The sequence below is a fragment of the Falco punctatus genome, assembly GCF_963210335.1.
Source record: "Falco punctatus genome assembly, chromosome: 10".
In the NCBI taxonomy this organism is placed as follows: domain Eukaryota; kingdom Metazoa; phylum Chordata; class Aves; order Falconiformes; family Falconidae; genus Falco; species Falco punctatus.
Genome location: NC_137590.1, coordinates 29402594 through 29421115, shown reverse-complemented (window position 1 = coordinate 29421115; position 18522 = coordinate 29402594). Strand labels below are relative to the sequence as shown.

At 35.8% G+C, this 18522-nt stretch overlaps 1 protein-coding gene across 6 annotated transcripts in view; it reads right to left on the bottom strand.

Moving 5' to 3' along the window:
- SBF2 (SET binding factor 2) overlaps window positions 1-18522 on the bottom strand; it is a 253141-nt gene that overhangs the window by 141000 nt on the left and 93619 nt on the right. For all 6 annotated transcript variants that reach the window (XM_080404621.1, XM_080404619.1, XM_080404620.1 and 3 more), the window contains exon 3: window positions 10710-10847. In XM_080404621.1, the coding sequence (XP_080260747.1) occupies window positions 10710-10847 (138 nt within the window). The remainder of the gene's footprint in view (window positions 1-10709; window positions 10848-18522) is intronic.

Here is an 18522-nt window from a genome sequence, read left to right as displayed (position 1 = left end):
AAATCTACCAGACAATACTACAGTTATTAATATGCTCAGCACAGAACTACTTATCCACAAAATCACCCAGCTAACAACTAACTTAACAGAAATCTTCATTGCAAGGGTTCCTTAATCACATACATATGATTGTTGACAGTGTGAGCATCCAAAACATGGAAGGCATAAAGGAGTAAAGACTGCCTTTTTTTCTTTTAGCCTCTACTGCATCTCAGGGAAACAGCATTGACAAACTGTTAAATTTAGGTATTTCTTAAACAAAATTTAATTCATCACATTCCAAACTGTCACAAAACCATAGCTACAACATCATAGTAATAAATGCTAACATTTATGTCCCATGAGATAAAAGAAAGTATAGGAAAAATCAAGATAACCAATTTTAAAAGTAGATACAGAAACATTTTAAATACAATTAAACAAGCATTTATTGTGTAAACATGGCTGAAGATATATCATAAGTTTAAATAGAAAAATCTCATCTGATTTTACAGCAGCGTGTTTCATTTGTTTATTTGTCTTCCTCCCCACCCCTTTTCCTGCATAAATAATATATAATAAACAAACTCAGAAAATGGTGAAACTTCTTTTGAAGGACATATGATGCAATTTCATTTTGCTCAACCTGTTTGCTGTAGCTGGAAAGTGGCCTCTTAAGAGACTGGACAAAAACCCATGTGTTCTATAAATCTAAAGCAGATCAATACACATTCTTATACTCAATTTTTTTCACTATCTTAGGGGAATGGATGTACTCACATCTACACTAAAATATATATATATATTTATATATATATACAGATAGATATATATACTGTGTGTGTATATATATACACACACACACACAACTCCTGACATAACATAGCAATGAGTTTCATAGGTTCTTACATAAATGAGAATACGGAACTAGAGAGAGCATGAGTGCATATATTTCAACTGTTTCCCTTTCTTTTTGTATCATGAGGAGTATCCATTTAACATATTTGTGACCTAAAGTAACGGGGTAACCTGGAATGTCCAACAACCAACTGAACTAACAGTGTCACTTTAAAATTTATGAACTTGGTCAAGAAAAGTAGCTGAATTAATGCCTGCATTTGTGCAAGCATTTCAAAAAATCTCACAAAAAATTAACAGTTCACTTGACTAAATGTAAAAAAAAAAAAAAAAGCAGCAGCATGAATCCCCTCTCACAGTTCAGTACCCATGCCAGTCTGTTTAGGGAGATGTTTAAAGGCTATGTAATGAACACCACAAATCTACGAAAGCACACAATGCTGAGTGCACAGGCTTAGCTTAGCAGCATATGAAACTATTCCAAAACTTCATCTCAGTCTCCTGCTTCTTCAGTACGTACTATATGCACTACTCGGTACAACTTAGGCAAGTACAAAGGTGACTATGAAACAGTCCTGCAACATTTTCTGCCCAATGCATTTTGTTTGCTTTAGATCACAAATACATATTCGGAGCTGAAAATTACGATTTTCAGATGACATCTTGTAAGGCCAAGAATAGCCTAAGTGTTTTGTTTCCATGCTTAGCATCAAAGGAGTTCAAGAGCAAAATTTCACTGGAGCTATTTTGTGTGCTAGCTTGCCAAAACAGAAGTAGTAACGCTGCGTGAAACAAAAAGCGCTCAATCAAACTGACAGAAAAACTGCTAGCAAGTTCTTTGCATCAGGTCCTATCCTTATTGCTTAGTTTTACTCTTTATATACTTTTTACTGCTAACACAAATAATTTCACATAGAAATTGGGCATCTGAAAACCAGACCAAAACGCAAAGTACCAAACCCAAAGTCAACTGGTCATTCACAGCCTTAAAGAAGGACAACAAAAACAACCACCACCACCATAACCAGCATGCTAACTGAAATATGTTCAAAACAAGTGGTGGTAGCTCATCATGCAACGGCTATTTAACTTAAGAAACCCTTCTGGTACAGAATGGTAGTAATAAAAATGCATACAGCATCATGAGAAAACCACACAAGTTCATGAAATCCACAGAGGTTACTAAACATGCACCAGACTTATTCAGCTCAGTTGGTCCTCAGACTGTAGAAGCAGAGAAGGGACCCCTCACAGCGACACGACGTATGCCATGTTCCTCTGCTGTTCCCCAGATATTCACTCCTAACCATCCACAGAGACAAAATACTATGCAAGATGTCTTTTCATTCTAACCCAAAATGGTAACTCATGTTCTTCCAAGCATTTAATGTAAGGTGAATGTATCTTATTTAATGATACAGCTTCACAATATTATTTACATTGTAAAAGTGTAACTTTTCTAGTACAATATTCAGACTTCATTGGTAGATAATAGTTTCAAGAACACATCAATTCTCTTCTGATACTTAAATCACACACACAAAAAGTACTAATGCAGGGTAAAGCCTAAGTCAGACAGTTTATTAAATAAGGGGGGGGGAATCACTTAAGTCATTACAGACTTACATTTGATTCCCTTCTTTCTTTTCTCTGTGACTGGACAAACTAAGGACACACCAAAACCCACTTACGTATACAAGTCTAAAACAAACTGACTTAACTTTACTCATGGTTTCAGACTTGGCCCCAGGTATGTGGAATAGAGAAGAAAAGTAATTGCAGCATCCACATAGCAAGCAAATATCTCTTCTTAGCTATGAATTAATTTCATTTCCTGTAGATTTATGAATAAGTTAAAAACATTTGTGGATTACTTGATGTCTGATAAGGGTTGATCACACGCTCCAAGTTTTCCCTTATGTGGCGGTGGACTACGAATCCTATCTTTCTCCTTCCTACCCACCCACTTTCATGAAACTACTCCAAGTGCATGATCTCTGCTGTCAGTCACATTTGGCTGACACTGGATGTATTTAGATGTTGCATGTGGGAAATCAGCATTTAAACCAACATTTTCACATAAACCTCAATTCCAGCTTAAGAAATTATGTTAAAACGTCTAGTAGGAAAAGGTGACTGATTTTGTGCTACTTCAGTGAAAAACTGCAACTCATTTGAAGGCAACACGTGTGGCAATCAAGAAAACAAATGACAGCATCCAACTTTACTCGTATTAACTTTATCTTTTTTTATGCAACAGAGCTATTCATTGCTCTGATCCAGCCTTCAAACTTTAAGGTTTCCTCTTGAACCTTTATGCACCTAATTTTGCCGCAACATTCATATTATTTTAGGATGTCAGCTCTGCTGCTAAATATTGACAAATTTAACTTAAAAATAACAAATCTAGCCAAAATCTACATTAAGAACTTAAGCCAATTTTTAAAGATTAAAATGACCTACCAATATAATCCAAAAAAATTCTCCCTACTACTAAATATAGCTGCTGTTAAGGGACTTACACAGCTCAAGAACACATTAGCGTTTGCTCCATCAGGATGTAGCTGAACTACAGTGCACATGAATAATAACTATCCTTCCTCTCCTGTTTTTTCCACCCCCGTCTTCAGAACATGGACATGTTCATCTTAACACTTCAATATGTACACCCAAATCTGCCATTTATCAAATCTCCGACACTGAGGGCTCCTAAACAAAGCAACTCTAACTGTTATCCAGCTCTCCAAGACTATCAGCTGTCCATCAGGTCTTCACTTACATTGCTGACTCCACCCAGCTGGACCACTATGTCCTTCTGGGTCTCTGAACGACCTCTATAGCAAGCAAGCTCTGCTGAATTGCCTTTGTTAGAGATACCGCTGGTTTTCATACACAAGGGCAATCCAGGCATGATGACTGTGTATCTCCGTTCCAGGGGCATATGCTACTGAATTCGTGCATTTAGTTCTGATTAATGTTGAGCAGAGAAAAATTAGGTATATCTTCGTGTCACAGTGAGGAAAAGAAGTTTAAACTGAGGTACTAATAGAAAAGTTAGAAAACACATAACATTAGATCTCTTTACTGTTCTAAAGGTAGAAATTGGCAGGCATTATTTGAAACTCAGAGGAAATCAAATGTGAACAGGAAGTGAAATTAGAATTGTACTTTAATTAATTCATCCAATCCTGGAGACAGAACAAACATGTCTCTTTACAGAACTTTCACTCTAGTACTTCATTGTAATTGTCAAAAACAGTTTGCCCTATGCAAAATTTTGCACTGAAATTGTGCCAAGTTCAGCAAGCCTGCTGCTTTACTACTAACTGCCCAGCAAAAAAGATTTAAAGACCACAGATGATTTCTTATTTTAAGAAAACTTATTTGGAGTTTGTTTTAGTAATCTTGTGCCAATTGCTCATTTCGGACACATCGTTTTCTCTCCATGTGATTTAGTCTCTGCTGGTCTTACTTGCAGCCAAATACACTCTTAGCTGGTTTACTAACAATCAAAGGCCAAAAAACATTCAGCATCAATTCATTTTATTTACTTTTCAGATTATACAAACGCCTGTATCCAATAAATTCTAACACATGTACTGAAGTTAAAATAAACTTAGCTGACTGTCTCCAGAAGACAAATCTACATCCTGCCTACAATCTGCTGTACTGAACTAAACCCACAGGTAAATAGATGTACTTCATGGCTTGTCTATGCACACAGAATCATACCATTGCAGCTGAACTTATACTGGAATGATCACACCAGCATAAAAGCCAGTATCTTCACTTGATTTCAAAACAGGACATAAACTGTAGTAACACATGGTAGGGATTCTATCAACTAAAGAAGAAAAGGACCCAAGGTAGAAAATTATGCCAAGATCGTACATATCAAACAGAGTAACCTCAAGTCTCTGTAACAGGTGAGCTCATTCATTCCCTAAATACTACTGACACTTCAAAGTATTTGTACAAGCTAGTAAGGAGTTTGCATTGCACCTTCCAGCATTACATAAAATTTACACCACCGGCATCTATTAAATTTTCAGCATTTAATGCACCTCACTTTGAAAACTCTGGAAGGTGCTTATATGAATTATCATCCAAACACACTGAAGTAACTTTGGAACAAAATTAACCTCATACCCAGAGTTTCTACCTTTCAGTCCAGCTTACGCAGCCATAAGCCAAAGTGTATTTTTGGAGTAGGCCATTATGCTATGCACACTCTGGAAGATCTGGAAAGTCCAAGGTAATGCCCTTGCAGTTACCCTGTAAACGCTGAAATCCCATAGGGCAATAATCAATAGCATTAACTAACTGTTTTCAACATGGTAACCTTAGCACTGAGGAATGTTAAAAAACTACAGTAACAAGTTTGTAACAAGAACTATGCATATGCAAATAGTAATTTCAGAGCTTTAGAGTTTACTAAATCTTTCTGAATTTTCCCAAAGGCAGAAAATTTGATCCATGGATTCTACCCTTTCAAATTTTACACACCTAATCTAAGGTGAGGAGACCACAGAGACCTAAGAAATGTAAGCAGAACAAACAGCAAAAATGAAATTAACTTAAAATAGGGTATGAATTAATAGCTTCCTTTAACTCAGCCATGACGACTTTTATATAATATAGAACAGTATATGTGAAAGTACACCAAGGCAAAAATTTACACACCCAGATTTTTGTTTTGTTTCATTAAAATACAGTTAATTAATTCCTTTAAATTGTGTATGGGTAAACGCATCAAAAAGACTTTCTTTCAGTGAATTGCTGAATTGGTATTTCTACTGTTAGAAAGTCAGATAAATTAGCTACTGTGTAGACACAGCACAGGAGTAAAGAGGGAGACCTTTACCCAACTTCTGCACCCTGCAACAGTATGAGTTCAAATGGGGGAGGTGTGTGCAAATGCGAGCTGGGGATAAACAGGACAGGAGACATTACTACCAGTTATTCAGAAGAGGGAAATAGGCTTTCCTCTGCACAACTGTTTTTACCTTAACTTTAAATTCCCACCTTAAGAGGAAGGCATATGTATATCTTAAAAGGATAGAAGGACATTAGAAATACAAGTCTATTTCTTACCATATAGAACATTACTGCAACTTTCCCTTTACACAGGAACAGGAAGGAAATAAAATGTTACTTGTAACTCCATATGCTATCATAGCAGCCATTTTTAGTAGATTTAGAAAAATGATGATGTAATATAATAAACGTTATTTTTAAAATTAGTGATTTTTTCAAAAAAATGTGGTTTAGGGCACTGACCATAAGAGGTCACTTTCAGAACAGATTTGACATTTGGGATATTCACAAAAAGTCATTAAACTCCATCTTAAGAATAACACGCTAATGTAATATCCAAAGGGGGATGAGGTTTCACACTTCAGAAAGGGTACAACTGCACCGAATGTTCTCATCCTCTGCTAAAAACCAAACGCCAGCAACTCATCAAGCAGCATATGCTTTTAACACAGTAGGATCACCAATTCTCCAGTCCAAGCACAAAAATTAAAAACTTTATGAAGCATGAAGTCATTCTGTTGGCAGTTTTTCCCTTGACTCAGGAAATATTTGTGAATGTTGTGAATCTGCCATTTTATGGTTTGGGAGTTTTACAATTTCTTTTTCCTCTTTTTGCAGGGGGGAAGAGAGAGGAAGAGAATGTGAATGGCAGGAAATGGGAGACTTGTGAATTATTACTTATGTGCATTTTCCAGAGTGATATATTTAATCTTACCAACTTTGTGATTGCAATGTTTTAATGAACATTTGCTTAAAACAACACTTAAGAATGATATACAATCTTGTATTATGATTGTTATAAACAAATGTTTGGGGTTTTGTGCTGATCTCATTGAGCAGATTCTCTGTAATGCAAGAAATGCAGTTGCACAGGCTCACTTACTGGCATAAATCATTCTCTAATTTGTTGATGATGGGGTTGTGGAGAGAGGATAAATTTATTTCAAAGTGCAAGCCAGAGTACAATTTGACCATTAAGTTCCCAAATGACGCGAGTCCACATATTTTGAAAAGATTCTATCTATGGTGCTCTTGAAGCATTGTTAGTATAAATTCTAACTGTGTAATTGGTAAGAAGCACAGCCGAGGTCAGTAGAAGTATCTGCTGAGTCAAAAGTGTTGAATCAAGTCTTGGTGTGCTAAGTGGTAACATCGAGAAACTGCTCTTAGAAATATGAACCTCATTTTAGCAAAGTGTATACACCACACAACTATACATAATGCATGTGTGCATGTCTGTGTGTACAAATACATCTATATATACATTTTTGATGACTAATAAAGTTACAGACACACAGTAACAGATTTATGAGTTGAATTCTGCAGATTTAAGTTACAATCCTTCTGAATACTCTCTAGCTGCTCAACAGCTTCCAGCTTCAGTCACCAGAAAAATAAGCTAAGCAGACTATGTTTTTTGCTCATAGGACAAGGTTTTCTTCAAATCAATGAGATTTAAGTCCACAGCGACAATCAAAATGGGGGGGGGGGGGGGGGGGGGGAGGTGGCACCAACACAAAAAACCCTTCAAGCCACTGTGAGGGAACAGGAAATAGGGATGTTTTGATGTATTCTCCTCCTAATTCTGGTAGATAAGTGCAAGTAGTACATAAGGCATCAAGCTCTATTCAGTAGAGCATCTAAACAGCACCTTAAGCCAGAGAGAAATGTGGATCAGACCAAGCATGCGCTGCAGACAAAAAGCTGGAAGGACAAACAAGTCTCAGATTTCTTTATACTTTCTATTAGTAGGAACTTGAGGTGAGAGAATCTTGCAGCACACAGATCTGCACCGAAATACACTAAGGAAATCTAAATGACACCAGCTTTACCATTGCTGATTCATTATTAGACTGCCTCTAAGCAGTCTAGTCAACATTCCAAACTTTAGACTCTTGCTAAAGTCAAACTTTCACATGTGTCATTTTGATCTCAGACGAGAAACATATCCTCATATAGCTTTAACAAATGTTACTGGGACAATCAAGTGAGATTAGCATCGTAAAACAGAACAATTCAGGAAGGATTACATGGCAATGCTGTATCACCTGCATTCATAGTAACGAGTGCGTTCTATACCCATATTTAATGCAGTATCATTTGTTCACCTTCTTCATGAGTACAGATACGGAGTATTAAATCAGGCTAAATGTAGCATCAATCTCTTTGATATATTATCACAACTTCATGAAAGCTGATCACCAAGCTGACCAGCATCCACACAGATAAAAAATTCTGGGTCAGCTCAGAATGACAGTACTGCAACAATGCAAAGTATGATTCACAGATGTCAACAAATAAAACAGTATTTTATTTTCTAACCAGTGGTAGGAAGTTGAAAACAGGCCACCAGCTGATTACTAGAGCCTGTGCTTTCTCCAGAAAACTTATCATGCAACTGCCAAAAGATTAAACTGAATCCAGGGCTTTCGGAGATACCACAAAGAATACTTTTTTCCTGCAGACTATACAGCTTTTACAGTTGCTATATTAATTTTGCACCCTAGGTTATCATGGCTATTACCTAGGTATACCATGTCAGTATAATCTCCTTATTTCTCAGGTCGCCTTTATTTACCAATTATCCTGTAACAAACAGCTGAAGCAGGAACAAAGGGAACCAAAATGACAAGTAGCCTTCTCAGATCCAGCTTGATCAATTGTGTCAAAATGGTTCTTGTACTATTATGCAGAAAGCTCAAAAAAGGTTTGATAGTTCTCTTCTAACATTCACAAGCTGAGAAATTAACGTTTGTTTTCACTATGCAGTTTGTTTAACACAGAAACTTCCATGCATTTGATTTGTTTTTTGTTAAGATGATTCTGCCAAGCCAAACCACTTATCTGCTCTAGCTGAACTCCAACCAGTCTCGTGTATCAGCAAAGTTTACCTGGTGAAGGCTACTGAGAAAGAAGTAACTTTTCCTTTTTGGAAATTCAATCTTACTTTTGTCTTAGTGAGTTCTAACAGTCCATTTAAAAAAAAAAAAATTGAACTGTATTTAAACTGTGAAGAGTACTGTCCAGATTTCATGTCCTGGACACTATGTTTCATGGACTGTTTGTTTAATGAGGCATGCATCTGAATGGTTAAATCAATATTACTTTCATAGCCCAATGCTTCATGAGTTTATGTTTCATTACAGATTGTACATGTGCTGAATTCTTGTCTAATGACCATGTAACAGGACACGTTCAATTATTCTCTTTGGGTTTTAGAAAGAAACAGGAAGTTTGGCTATAAACAATGCAGTCATAGAATAAATTTCACCACAGCAAGTTCATCTGAAAAATATGCATTCTTTACAACACAGCCAGGAATGGCATTATGAGAACCAACATCCTGCTGCACTCAGTTTTGGGGCTTTTTTTTTTGCCTTTTCTTTTTCTTCTTTTTATTAACACTTAGGCAATACCAGAAAAAAAACTTTTAGTTAAGACTGGATATTTTGTGATGAGCATTACTTGAAAGATGGGGATAGTGAACCAAAAGCAGCTGCTAGAAACCACAGGACAAATTAAAAGTTTGCTAAATTTAGTGTATGCTATGAAATACATAGTGGAAGAAGAGTCAGTCATTGTAAATTTTTATCAGCTGGGAAAGAATTACTATAGAATATTTCACACTCTGCTTATAAAAACAAACGGAGGATGACAGACATTAAATAATGACAAAATTCTAATAGGAAGATGTCAGTTGACCTACACTAAAATTTAAGACTAAAATATATCTAATTTTTTGTTACATTTCTGCTTTTCACTCCTTTTAATAATCTACAAAAATATCCACTTAAATTGTAGTGTTAATGAAATAAGAACAACTATTATTCCCTGGCTTCCAATTGTGCCTAGAAAAAGCATAACATTATTATTACTATGCTACATCTTTTTATTATTCTACAAATAAATATTCTACAAATAGGGGACCATTTCAACTCCAGTATTGAATAAACAAAGTACACTTGGATTATTAAAAGCATTTTCTCTAAAATAATCAATAATGTTACAGTTCTTCACTAAAAGAGCAAAAAAATTACTTAGCCAATTGATCTTAGCTGATTTTAATATACTTAATGCCAAGGTTTTACTCATTTTTTAATTTTCATATGGGAAATAAAATATTTCAAAACATAGCAATTATAGTCCACAATTACATACTGGATTAGGTTCTACCTTCTAAAGATTCCAAGTATTATGTCATAGCAGAGATTCTGTGAAGTACTGTACATCAAATAGGAAACAAATTGTCTATTTTTGAAAGACTGAGGTTGCCCAAAAATAATTAAACACATGTTTAAAAACAAACACCGCCAAGTAGCTGACACCCAAAATCTGACCTACCTAAAAACTGAAGAATTATACTATCAGTTTTAAAATCTTGCCAGTAAATGCACTTACACAAATACATATATACACAACAGCACACTTCTGTATGTTTGTCCTGTGCTGGCCTGATAGTGTTGGCCAGCAGAGGGAGCAGAAGTTAATAAACCTTTTTCCTAGAACAAAGATGAGAATCATTCATGCTGTGTCAAACACGGAAGTAAATGAAAGGAACACCATATTGGCTGTCCCATTTAAAAAAAAAAAAAAAGTGGTAGAGAAAAAAAAAATTCTCCAAAATGTTTTTGGCTGGTCTTTTTTCAAAATAGATAAAAACAAAAAAGAACACAAACAAGTACATCAAGCTTACCTTTGCAGAAAAATGCATGCATTTCTGTATGGCAGAAAAATACAACCTTACCAGGAACAGCAAAATATTTTCTAAAGTTGTGCTCTATAACATTAATCTGTTTGTTTGCTGCATTTTTATTACATATTGTAAATGTTTTTACCTGCAGGTTAATCTCTGCTTCATAGAAAGTTAAGCAGGAACAATAGTGCCTCTCTGAGTCTATATCAGTCAAAACCACCACAAAGAACGTTGGCTGTTTTCTCTCTTTCGAAAGCTGCCATCCTCCAGGTTGGCAAAACTAATGTGGAGAAAAGAAAAAAAAAAAAAAAAAAAAAAAAAAGAAAAGGAAAAAAGAGACATATAGTTAAGCTGTAATATCAATTGTTACAAGAAATAGGAAATAACAGAACATCATCTGAAACAAGCAGCTCATTTCATTTTTCATTTAAAGTGAACATATGCAGGCTTGCAGTATTTGGAGAGAATGGGAAAAACCCAATAGCTCTTGGAGTTGGTCAGACTGATATAAATCTAGCTCTATAGACATCAAGGGAGATTTAATAAACTCTATGTGTTCCTCTGAATTCAGTATTCAAGATTATCTTTGCAGGGTTTACCAGGCAATAACAGGAATAAATTGACACATTACGCAGGTTTCATTTGGATAACAGTTTAGAATTGAAGCTAAAATTGTTGTGTCTCGGAATGTCACTAAATATTTAATTTCTCCACTTATTTATCTAATAATTTATCTAATAATTTATCTAACCAAACATAGATATTCTACTTACACCTACTTGCAAAATTATTCAATACTTATTCCTACAAAGGACTATTTATAGAGCATTATTTTTCATCCATTTATCGATTACCTCTATAAACTTCATCGTAAACATCTGAAATTTTTGTAAGAGGTCACCCCATAGCAGGGATAGAAGTTTTGCCACTCCTTGAAAAATATGTTCAAGCTTCGTGATTTTCTAAGTCTCAGGGACAAAGAAAATCACTTGCTTCTCAGACTCAAAAAGGCTGCAGTTCTCCAAGTACTTAATCTGTACTTAGAATACCAAGTTTCCAATCTCTTGCTGCAATGAGTAGACCAAATACGTGCAATACTTAAAACACATGTGAAATAAGCCTAAGTCCTTTCAGTATTTACTCCTTCAAGCTGACCAGGGCTGAGACAGTGCAAGTCACCAGAACCAAAGACAACACTTCTGACCTCAGAAGAGAGATGCACAAGCAGCATAAACAAAAAGAGAACTATAGCTCAAAAGCAAAGGGAAAAGTGTATGGTTTTTCTTCTTCTTTAAATGACTGGAGTACAACATTGGTTAATAACCTCTTCCCAGTAATGGAAGAGTGTACTGAAATTCAGAAATCAGTTTGCTGAAGGTTCTTGAGATGGCATTTTGCATTCACTGTTTCTCTTACTTTAGGCTGAAGTCACATACATGAAAAATTCACAAGTACATTATTAGTAGTGGTAAAATTATAAACTTAGAATTTACATGGGGTGAAGGTAATAGCCCCTATACATATTAGGAATAATAAAAACAAACTAACAAAAAACTCCAAACAAAACCACACACATTTCTACAATAATTAAGCAATGCTGATACCAAAGGAACCAGAGAGATAGGTCAAAACCTCATGTTTCCAGCAGTTGCTTCTTTCCCCTGGACAGCTGATAAAAACTGAAAGAGCATGAAGAGTAAGTTGTAAACATTTACTACAGATTCATCTTTAGAACTTCTACAATAAAACCTCAGTAGTCTTAGGTGAACAGCAGTTACAACTGCCTCTGGTATACAGTTTATTTTATGATCCTGGGAAAATCTTCAAAACCAAAGTTTTCTCATGTTACGTTCTTCAGATTCTAGATAGTCAGCTTAACACTTCTGAGTCTGCATCCTTAGAAGTGCTAAGCGCCCTGAACATCAAAAAGCAATCTGAGAAAAGACATCCTAGTCATTCCAAACTAAACATCCAGTATTAGTCCATGATTTTGATAATACTGGCCTAATCTTGCTTTGGTTTTCATCCCATGTCAGTTAAGAATAAGAAGATACCACTATTAATCTTGGAGGACTGCTATAAAGATAATGTAATATGGTCAACATATACAGGCATTATAACAAAAGCATCGTTAAAAAGTTTGACAATAAAATCATTAAAGTTCTGTATGTATTGCGGAGTTTAGGTGGTGTGCGGTAAGCGAAGCCTGTAATCTGTAGTTTAGATAAGGTTAAAACCCCCAAAATTCTGAATAGGTGTTTGTTCAAGAAGTACAAGCCAAAACGCAAAGAATGAAGTAAGATTCTCTTAATAAATAGAACCCTTCCGTGGTATACTGTTAAAACCAAGTCATCCATGTAAGGTAGGTCACATTAAGGCTGTTCATGCAGTCCTAACTTTGACACTACTTAAGCTCCGAAGGCTTGAGTTTACAATCTTAACACTCTTCCAGATCTGTCAAATCTACCAGTTCTGACAGGAGATCCTTGCTGGTGCCATTGCCCTGTAGCTTTAAAGGTTAATTTCCCATCTCATACCTCTAAGTAGTAATCTATCAGATTTTTGAGTGTCTGGAATTCCTGGACAAAGGACCATTCTGCATGCACCAAACACCACCCTACTAAAGGTATGGAAGGGCTGGTATATCCAAATAATCCACAACATCTAATGTATTCTGCACCCAAATGACAAACACATAAGCTTGGGATGTGTGGCTTATGCATAGCTGGTTTTCACATGATACACACAGAATCTATGAATTTTGAACTTTGAGGTATTGGTAAGTTCATTTTGAATATACTTTCTGTATTTATTTTAAAACAAAGTAACTTCAAAATAATTCATTTTTTATTGTAATAAGCCATAATTATCATTAAGTCCAATAGACCATTAGGTCCACTGCATAAAATTTTTCCCAACATCCACCCTGTAAACTGGGAAACACAACGGGAAAAGCAACAGCTAAATTTTTAACTATAAGAAGTGACTGTTCATCTGGGCAGGCTGCTCTCAACAGCAATCTCTTGATCTTTATCCATGTCTAAATCCTACTCATGTCAGCGAGAACTGCTCCCAATTTCAAAATGATCGTCTGTATACCATATGCTTTCTAGATTTAACTATTTTACTAGAAAACAACAATTAGTGATTGTTAAGGAAAACAGCTGGAGCACACCCACTGGCTTACACAGAGAATCTGTGTTTTAAAATAAACCGAAAGGATTTTATAAATATAGAGATTGAGGATAAAGACAACGTGCTCCTTGAATGAATTAAACAATGAATGGTTCTCAGTTTCCTTAAAATAAGGTAATAAATACTAGTGCAATATTTGAAATGCAAACAAGATGGAGAAGAACTTTCCAAACTAGTATAAAAACAAAGTACTACCCATGATAGTGGCCAAACTGTGCTGGTTATCAGGAACAAGAAAATGTTTCCTTACCAAACCAGATGCTATACCAAAACAGACAAAACCACCACTGTGAATGCAATTCAAAGGTCATGCGCTTCTTCAGTAAGCAAGAAAAAAACACAGAAGTTTAAAAATGAACATACTCCCATATTGTTTCACTTATTTGACAGAATTCTTGGAACCAGAACATAACTTCTATCAAAGTCACTCCAACTCACTATTTATAGAAATAAGCCTCTAATGGTGGTGACTGCTTCAAATTGACTCCACATTACAACTGATCACCTTCTAAAATCCGGCGCAAAGATACAGAAGTTGTGCTGAAGAGTATATACCAGATTTTATTGTTCAGGGTGCTGAAATGACGTTTCAAGAATTGTTTGAAACTGCAGGTACCCACCAAAGCAGCGAGCTTTCTCTTAATTATTCCCACAAATGCTTTCAAACTAAACAAGAAACCAGACAGACTTACAAATAACCCATAGTGCTTTTAAACCCTGTACCTGGGTTAAAAATTTTGTATGTGTCAGACCACAAGCCTTCTCTCTGAAGTCCTGATATTATTAATAAATGCTTAAAAGTGATACTTGTTTCTTCTAATTTTTATAAGCCAAATATGTCACCTTTGCTTGATTCATAACTTTGTTCCTTCCTTCATACCTAGAGCCATAGCTGTGCTTCTACTCCTTGCCTTGTTCTTCTCTATTAGAATAAATCATTTGCATAAATCAGCATGTACCTTAGATATATCATACACAGCTTTGGTGATTAGAATCACAGAATCACAGAATTATCTTGAACTGGATCAATGAGGATCAAGTCTAACTTCTGACTCCACAGAGGACAACCTCAGTTAAACAAAGGATCTAAGAGCATTGTCCAAATGCTTCTTGAACACCAAAAGGCTTGAGGCTATGGCCACTTCCCTGAGGAGCAATCTAAAATCTGTTGATTTAGATTGAAAAATTTAAGAAAATGTAAAAATAGTCACAATTTCTATTAAAGCACTGGACGAAATAGGATGTAGGAAGAAGACTGACTGGATAGTGTGAAGATTAAATACTGTTACTATAATGAACAGTAATTATACAGTGATCAGTGTTTCATTAGAAAAACGTTTTAGTCATTTGTATCCTTACCATACGCACTGGTTTTGGCTGGGACAGAGTTAATTTTCTTCATAGTAGCTAGTATGGGGTTATGTTTTGGATTTGGGCTGAAAACAGTGTTGATAATGCAGAGATGTTTTCGTAACCGCTAAGTGGTGCTTACACAGAGTCAAGGCCCAATAGGCAGAACTATAATATTTACCCTCTCTATCTGTTGATCAGAAATTACTCATTTGCTGAATTGCATGTTAGAACTTTGTCATTTACCTCTGGGCTTCCACCTCAAGCACAACCAAGTCTGTAACAAAAAGTCAAACCCACATTCTAGTTGGGTCTGTGTAGCTACAGACTGGAAGACTGCACTCTCTGCACTTTACATGGTTTTCTGTATCAATGATCTGGTCAGCTTTCCATCAGAAATCCACTGCCTCTGATGGTACTACCCAAGTAGAAAGGGGAAAAAGCTTGTTCAGAAAGCTTACAACATGATACATTCTCTGCAAGTCATCCGTTGACAGCATTTCTGTAAGAGTTTATACAGAACAGAAGACAAGGTTTGTGATATACCATTACAGATAGATCCCTGCACTTAATGAAATAATTACATTTAAAACACATTCTCACACTATGTATTTTCTTCAAAATACATTTTTGCCTTGTTTCTTGTTAAATAAAATCCGCAGGTATTTGGATGCATATAAAATAGAAAACATCTGAACTCCATTGACAAGACTTGAATTAAAAGATCCCAAAATTACTTTAGAATTTAAGACATCTGACAGAGATATCCACCCTCCTTTCCAGTTTAACCAAACATTTGATTCTCTCGTGGATCACTCTGGGCATTAAGTTTCATTTTATTAAGCCTGCTTCTGTAGGCTTTCTTTTACTTTTCAAACAACTGTGCTTTGTTTTTAGTATGTATCATCAACATCTTTTCTACAAACCTCCCTGAAAATAAAGGACCATGTTCTGGACATTATGTGAAGGAAGTTTTTTCCATCTGGACTTGCATGACCTAGCACCAGCTGCTGAGTATTTCACCATTTCACCATTCACTTATGTATGGAATTTTGGCAAAGGGAATTTTCTTTTTTCAGATGCATACCTCTACTTAAAACAAAACAAAACAATGTTCACTGGCATAATAAAAAAGCAATGATATGAAGCTGTACATCTGAGGAAATACTTGCAGCTTTGGGGATACCTCTGAATGTAAATAGAATACAAAATATACACTGAATTTTATAACATCTTCCTGCCTTTCAACATCTTGTATCTAAGAAACCACACATTTATTCTTAGCCTAGTCCAAAATAAAACTAGTGCATTTAAAAGATACTGCAAATTATTTCAGGTGAAAGCCTGTTTCAAGTGTTGTAGAATATTCTGATGATCAAGCATAAACAATTAAACTCACACATAAAGAAAAAAAAAAGTTTCCAATGGTGAAAGAAATATAAAGGTCTTTTCTACCCTGGAATACACTGATCTACAGAGTTCCCCAAGATGAACCTTTACACGTCACCTCATGGCACCAGTGACCTGCCAGAACCTGCTGCCAGGGTCTGTCACCAAGATGCTTGCAAACCAGCTGCCCACCTTACCTGCCCAGTCCAGTCAGAGGCCGGAAGGGTGCTAAAGCCAGAAAAGACATTAAAAAGCCAACATTATCACATTAGCAGAGGTGGGAGGATTTTTTTGTGGGTACAGGTGACATTAGCATCCAAGAAGAGTTAGAGGCGGATAATCTTTCCCCTCCTTGCCTGGGACAGACTGTCCCCACATACTGTGAACACTTCTGCGTCAGTAGTTAACTTCTCAGTCAAACATAAAAAACATGTCAAAAAAAGACATTCAGAAACACTTCCCCTCAGAGAAAAGATCCTCAACCACATTCTTGGGCTTCCTAAGGCTGAAAGTTGCTGAAAGATCTCTCAATGGCACTAATCCTGCACAAGTGACAGATGAGGCATTCTATAATTTGAGCTACAGATTAAAGTGATCCTCAAAAATCAGATGCTCAAGCTTGTCACAGGTACCCTCAAGCAAAAGTCTAAGAGAAGTTAAAATATCTGGGAACATCTCAACTAGTATCAGCTAATTCATCCTCCAAGATCATAAAGACAGTAAAGTCTTTTACTGAAATTCATCGAGAACTAGGTTAACCTCTCCCACATACTAGCCAATATATATAAGCCTGGGTGTACATCTACAGATGCACATGAAAAAAAAAAAAACACCAAAAAAAAAGCCCACAACCAAAACAGTTTCAAGTTCATTGCTTTGCTATTTTAAATCGTTGTGCAATTTTAAACACCTTTCCACAATGAACTGCTACACTGAAAACTCAAACTTGAAAAAAATCACTTCTACAAGGACCATATTGCTCGTTTGTCTTCTGAAAAAATATTTGACTAGCTTTTAGAAAGCAAACTATACCCACCAGGAATCAGTTTCTTTTTCTGCTTTTAGAATACCTAATAGCTCCATTTCAATGTCTTATTAAAATAAATAAATAAAATCTGTCAAATAATCTTTTGCTACTTCTGAACAAACCCAACCTAGACTACAGATGTGGTGATTTACAATTAACTACTATACTTTAATACCTTTATTTCAGAAATGGTACAGGATTAATGATGACATTCTGAATGGGGTTTTCTTCTCAAAATGAACCTCCAACATCTCTATTCTAATCATGTGTAGTAAAGAAAGTGAAATTAGTGGCTTTGTGCAAATAATTAATAGTTTGGACTTCTTATTCATTTATTTAAATCATGCTCCCCCCTCTTGTTTTCAGCCAAGTGCCCATCAAGATAATCTTAGAGCAATTTAAAGTTCTGAGACCCTTGGACTCAGAATCCTTTTTTACCACCACTCACAACAAAACCCAACCCACCCACCATCCTCTGGGCTGCCTCAGGCAAAGACAGCAAGACAGCTGTGGGCCATAAACCAGCAATTCTCGGACGCACATCAGTATACATTAGGTGTCTGAAGCAAATATTTTATGCCAGAGGATTTTTGATTTTTTCATCATACATTTTAAACTTCAAAAAGTTAAACAGTCGTGAATTTAAACTCAGGACTTGCAATTGAAATTTAGGAACATACAGCCTGCTTTTAAAATTTCTCTTACTGAGAGATGCTTGTTAGTCAGCAGTAATCGTTGCCAATGACATCGTTGGTAAAAAGAATAACAAGAAGTCTGGATAGTAAATATTCAACATGAAAGCAGAAAAGACAATCTCAATGCAGCAATAAATTCAAGTGAGGCATGACTTTTGTAAATTATACTTCGATTTGAAGAATACAGGTCTATAGTGAATGAATTGTGTTTGGCTATGAGACAAAAGTATGAGTATGAGTGGAAAACATGAGTGGAAAACATCTGATATTGAGAATATCTCTGAAGCAATACTGAAAGA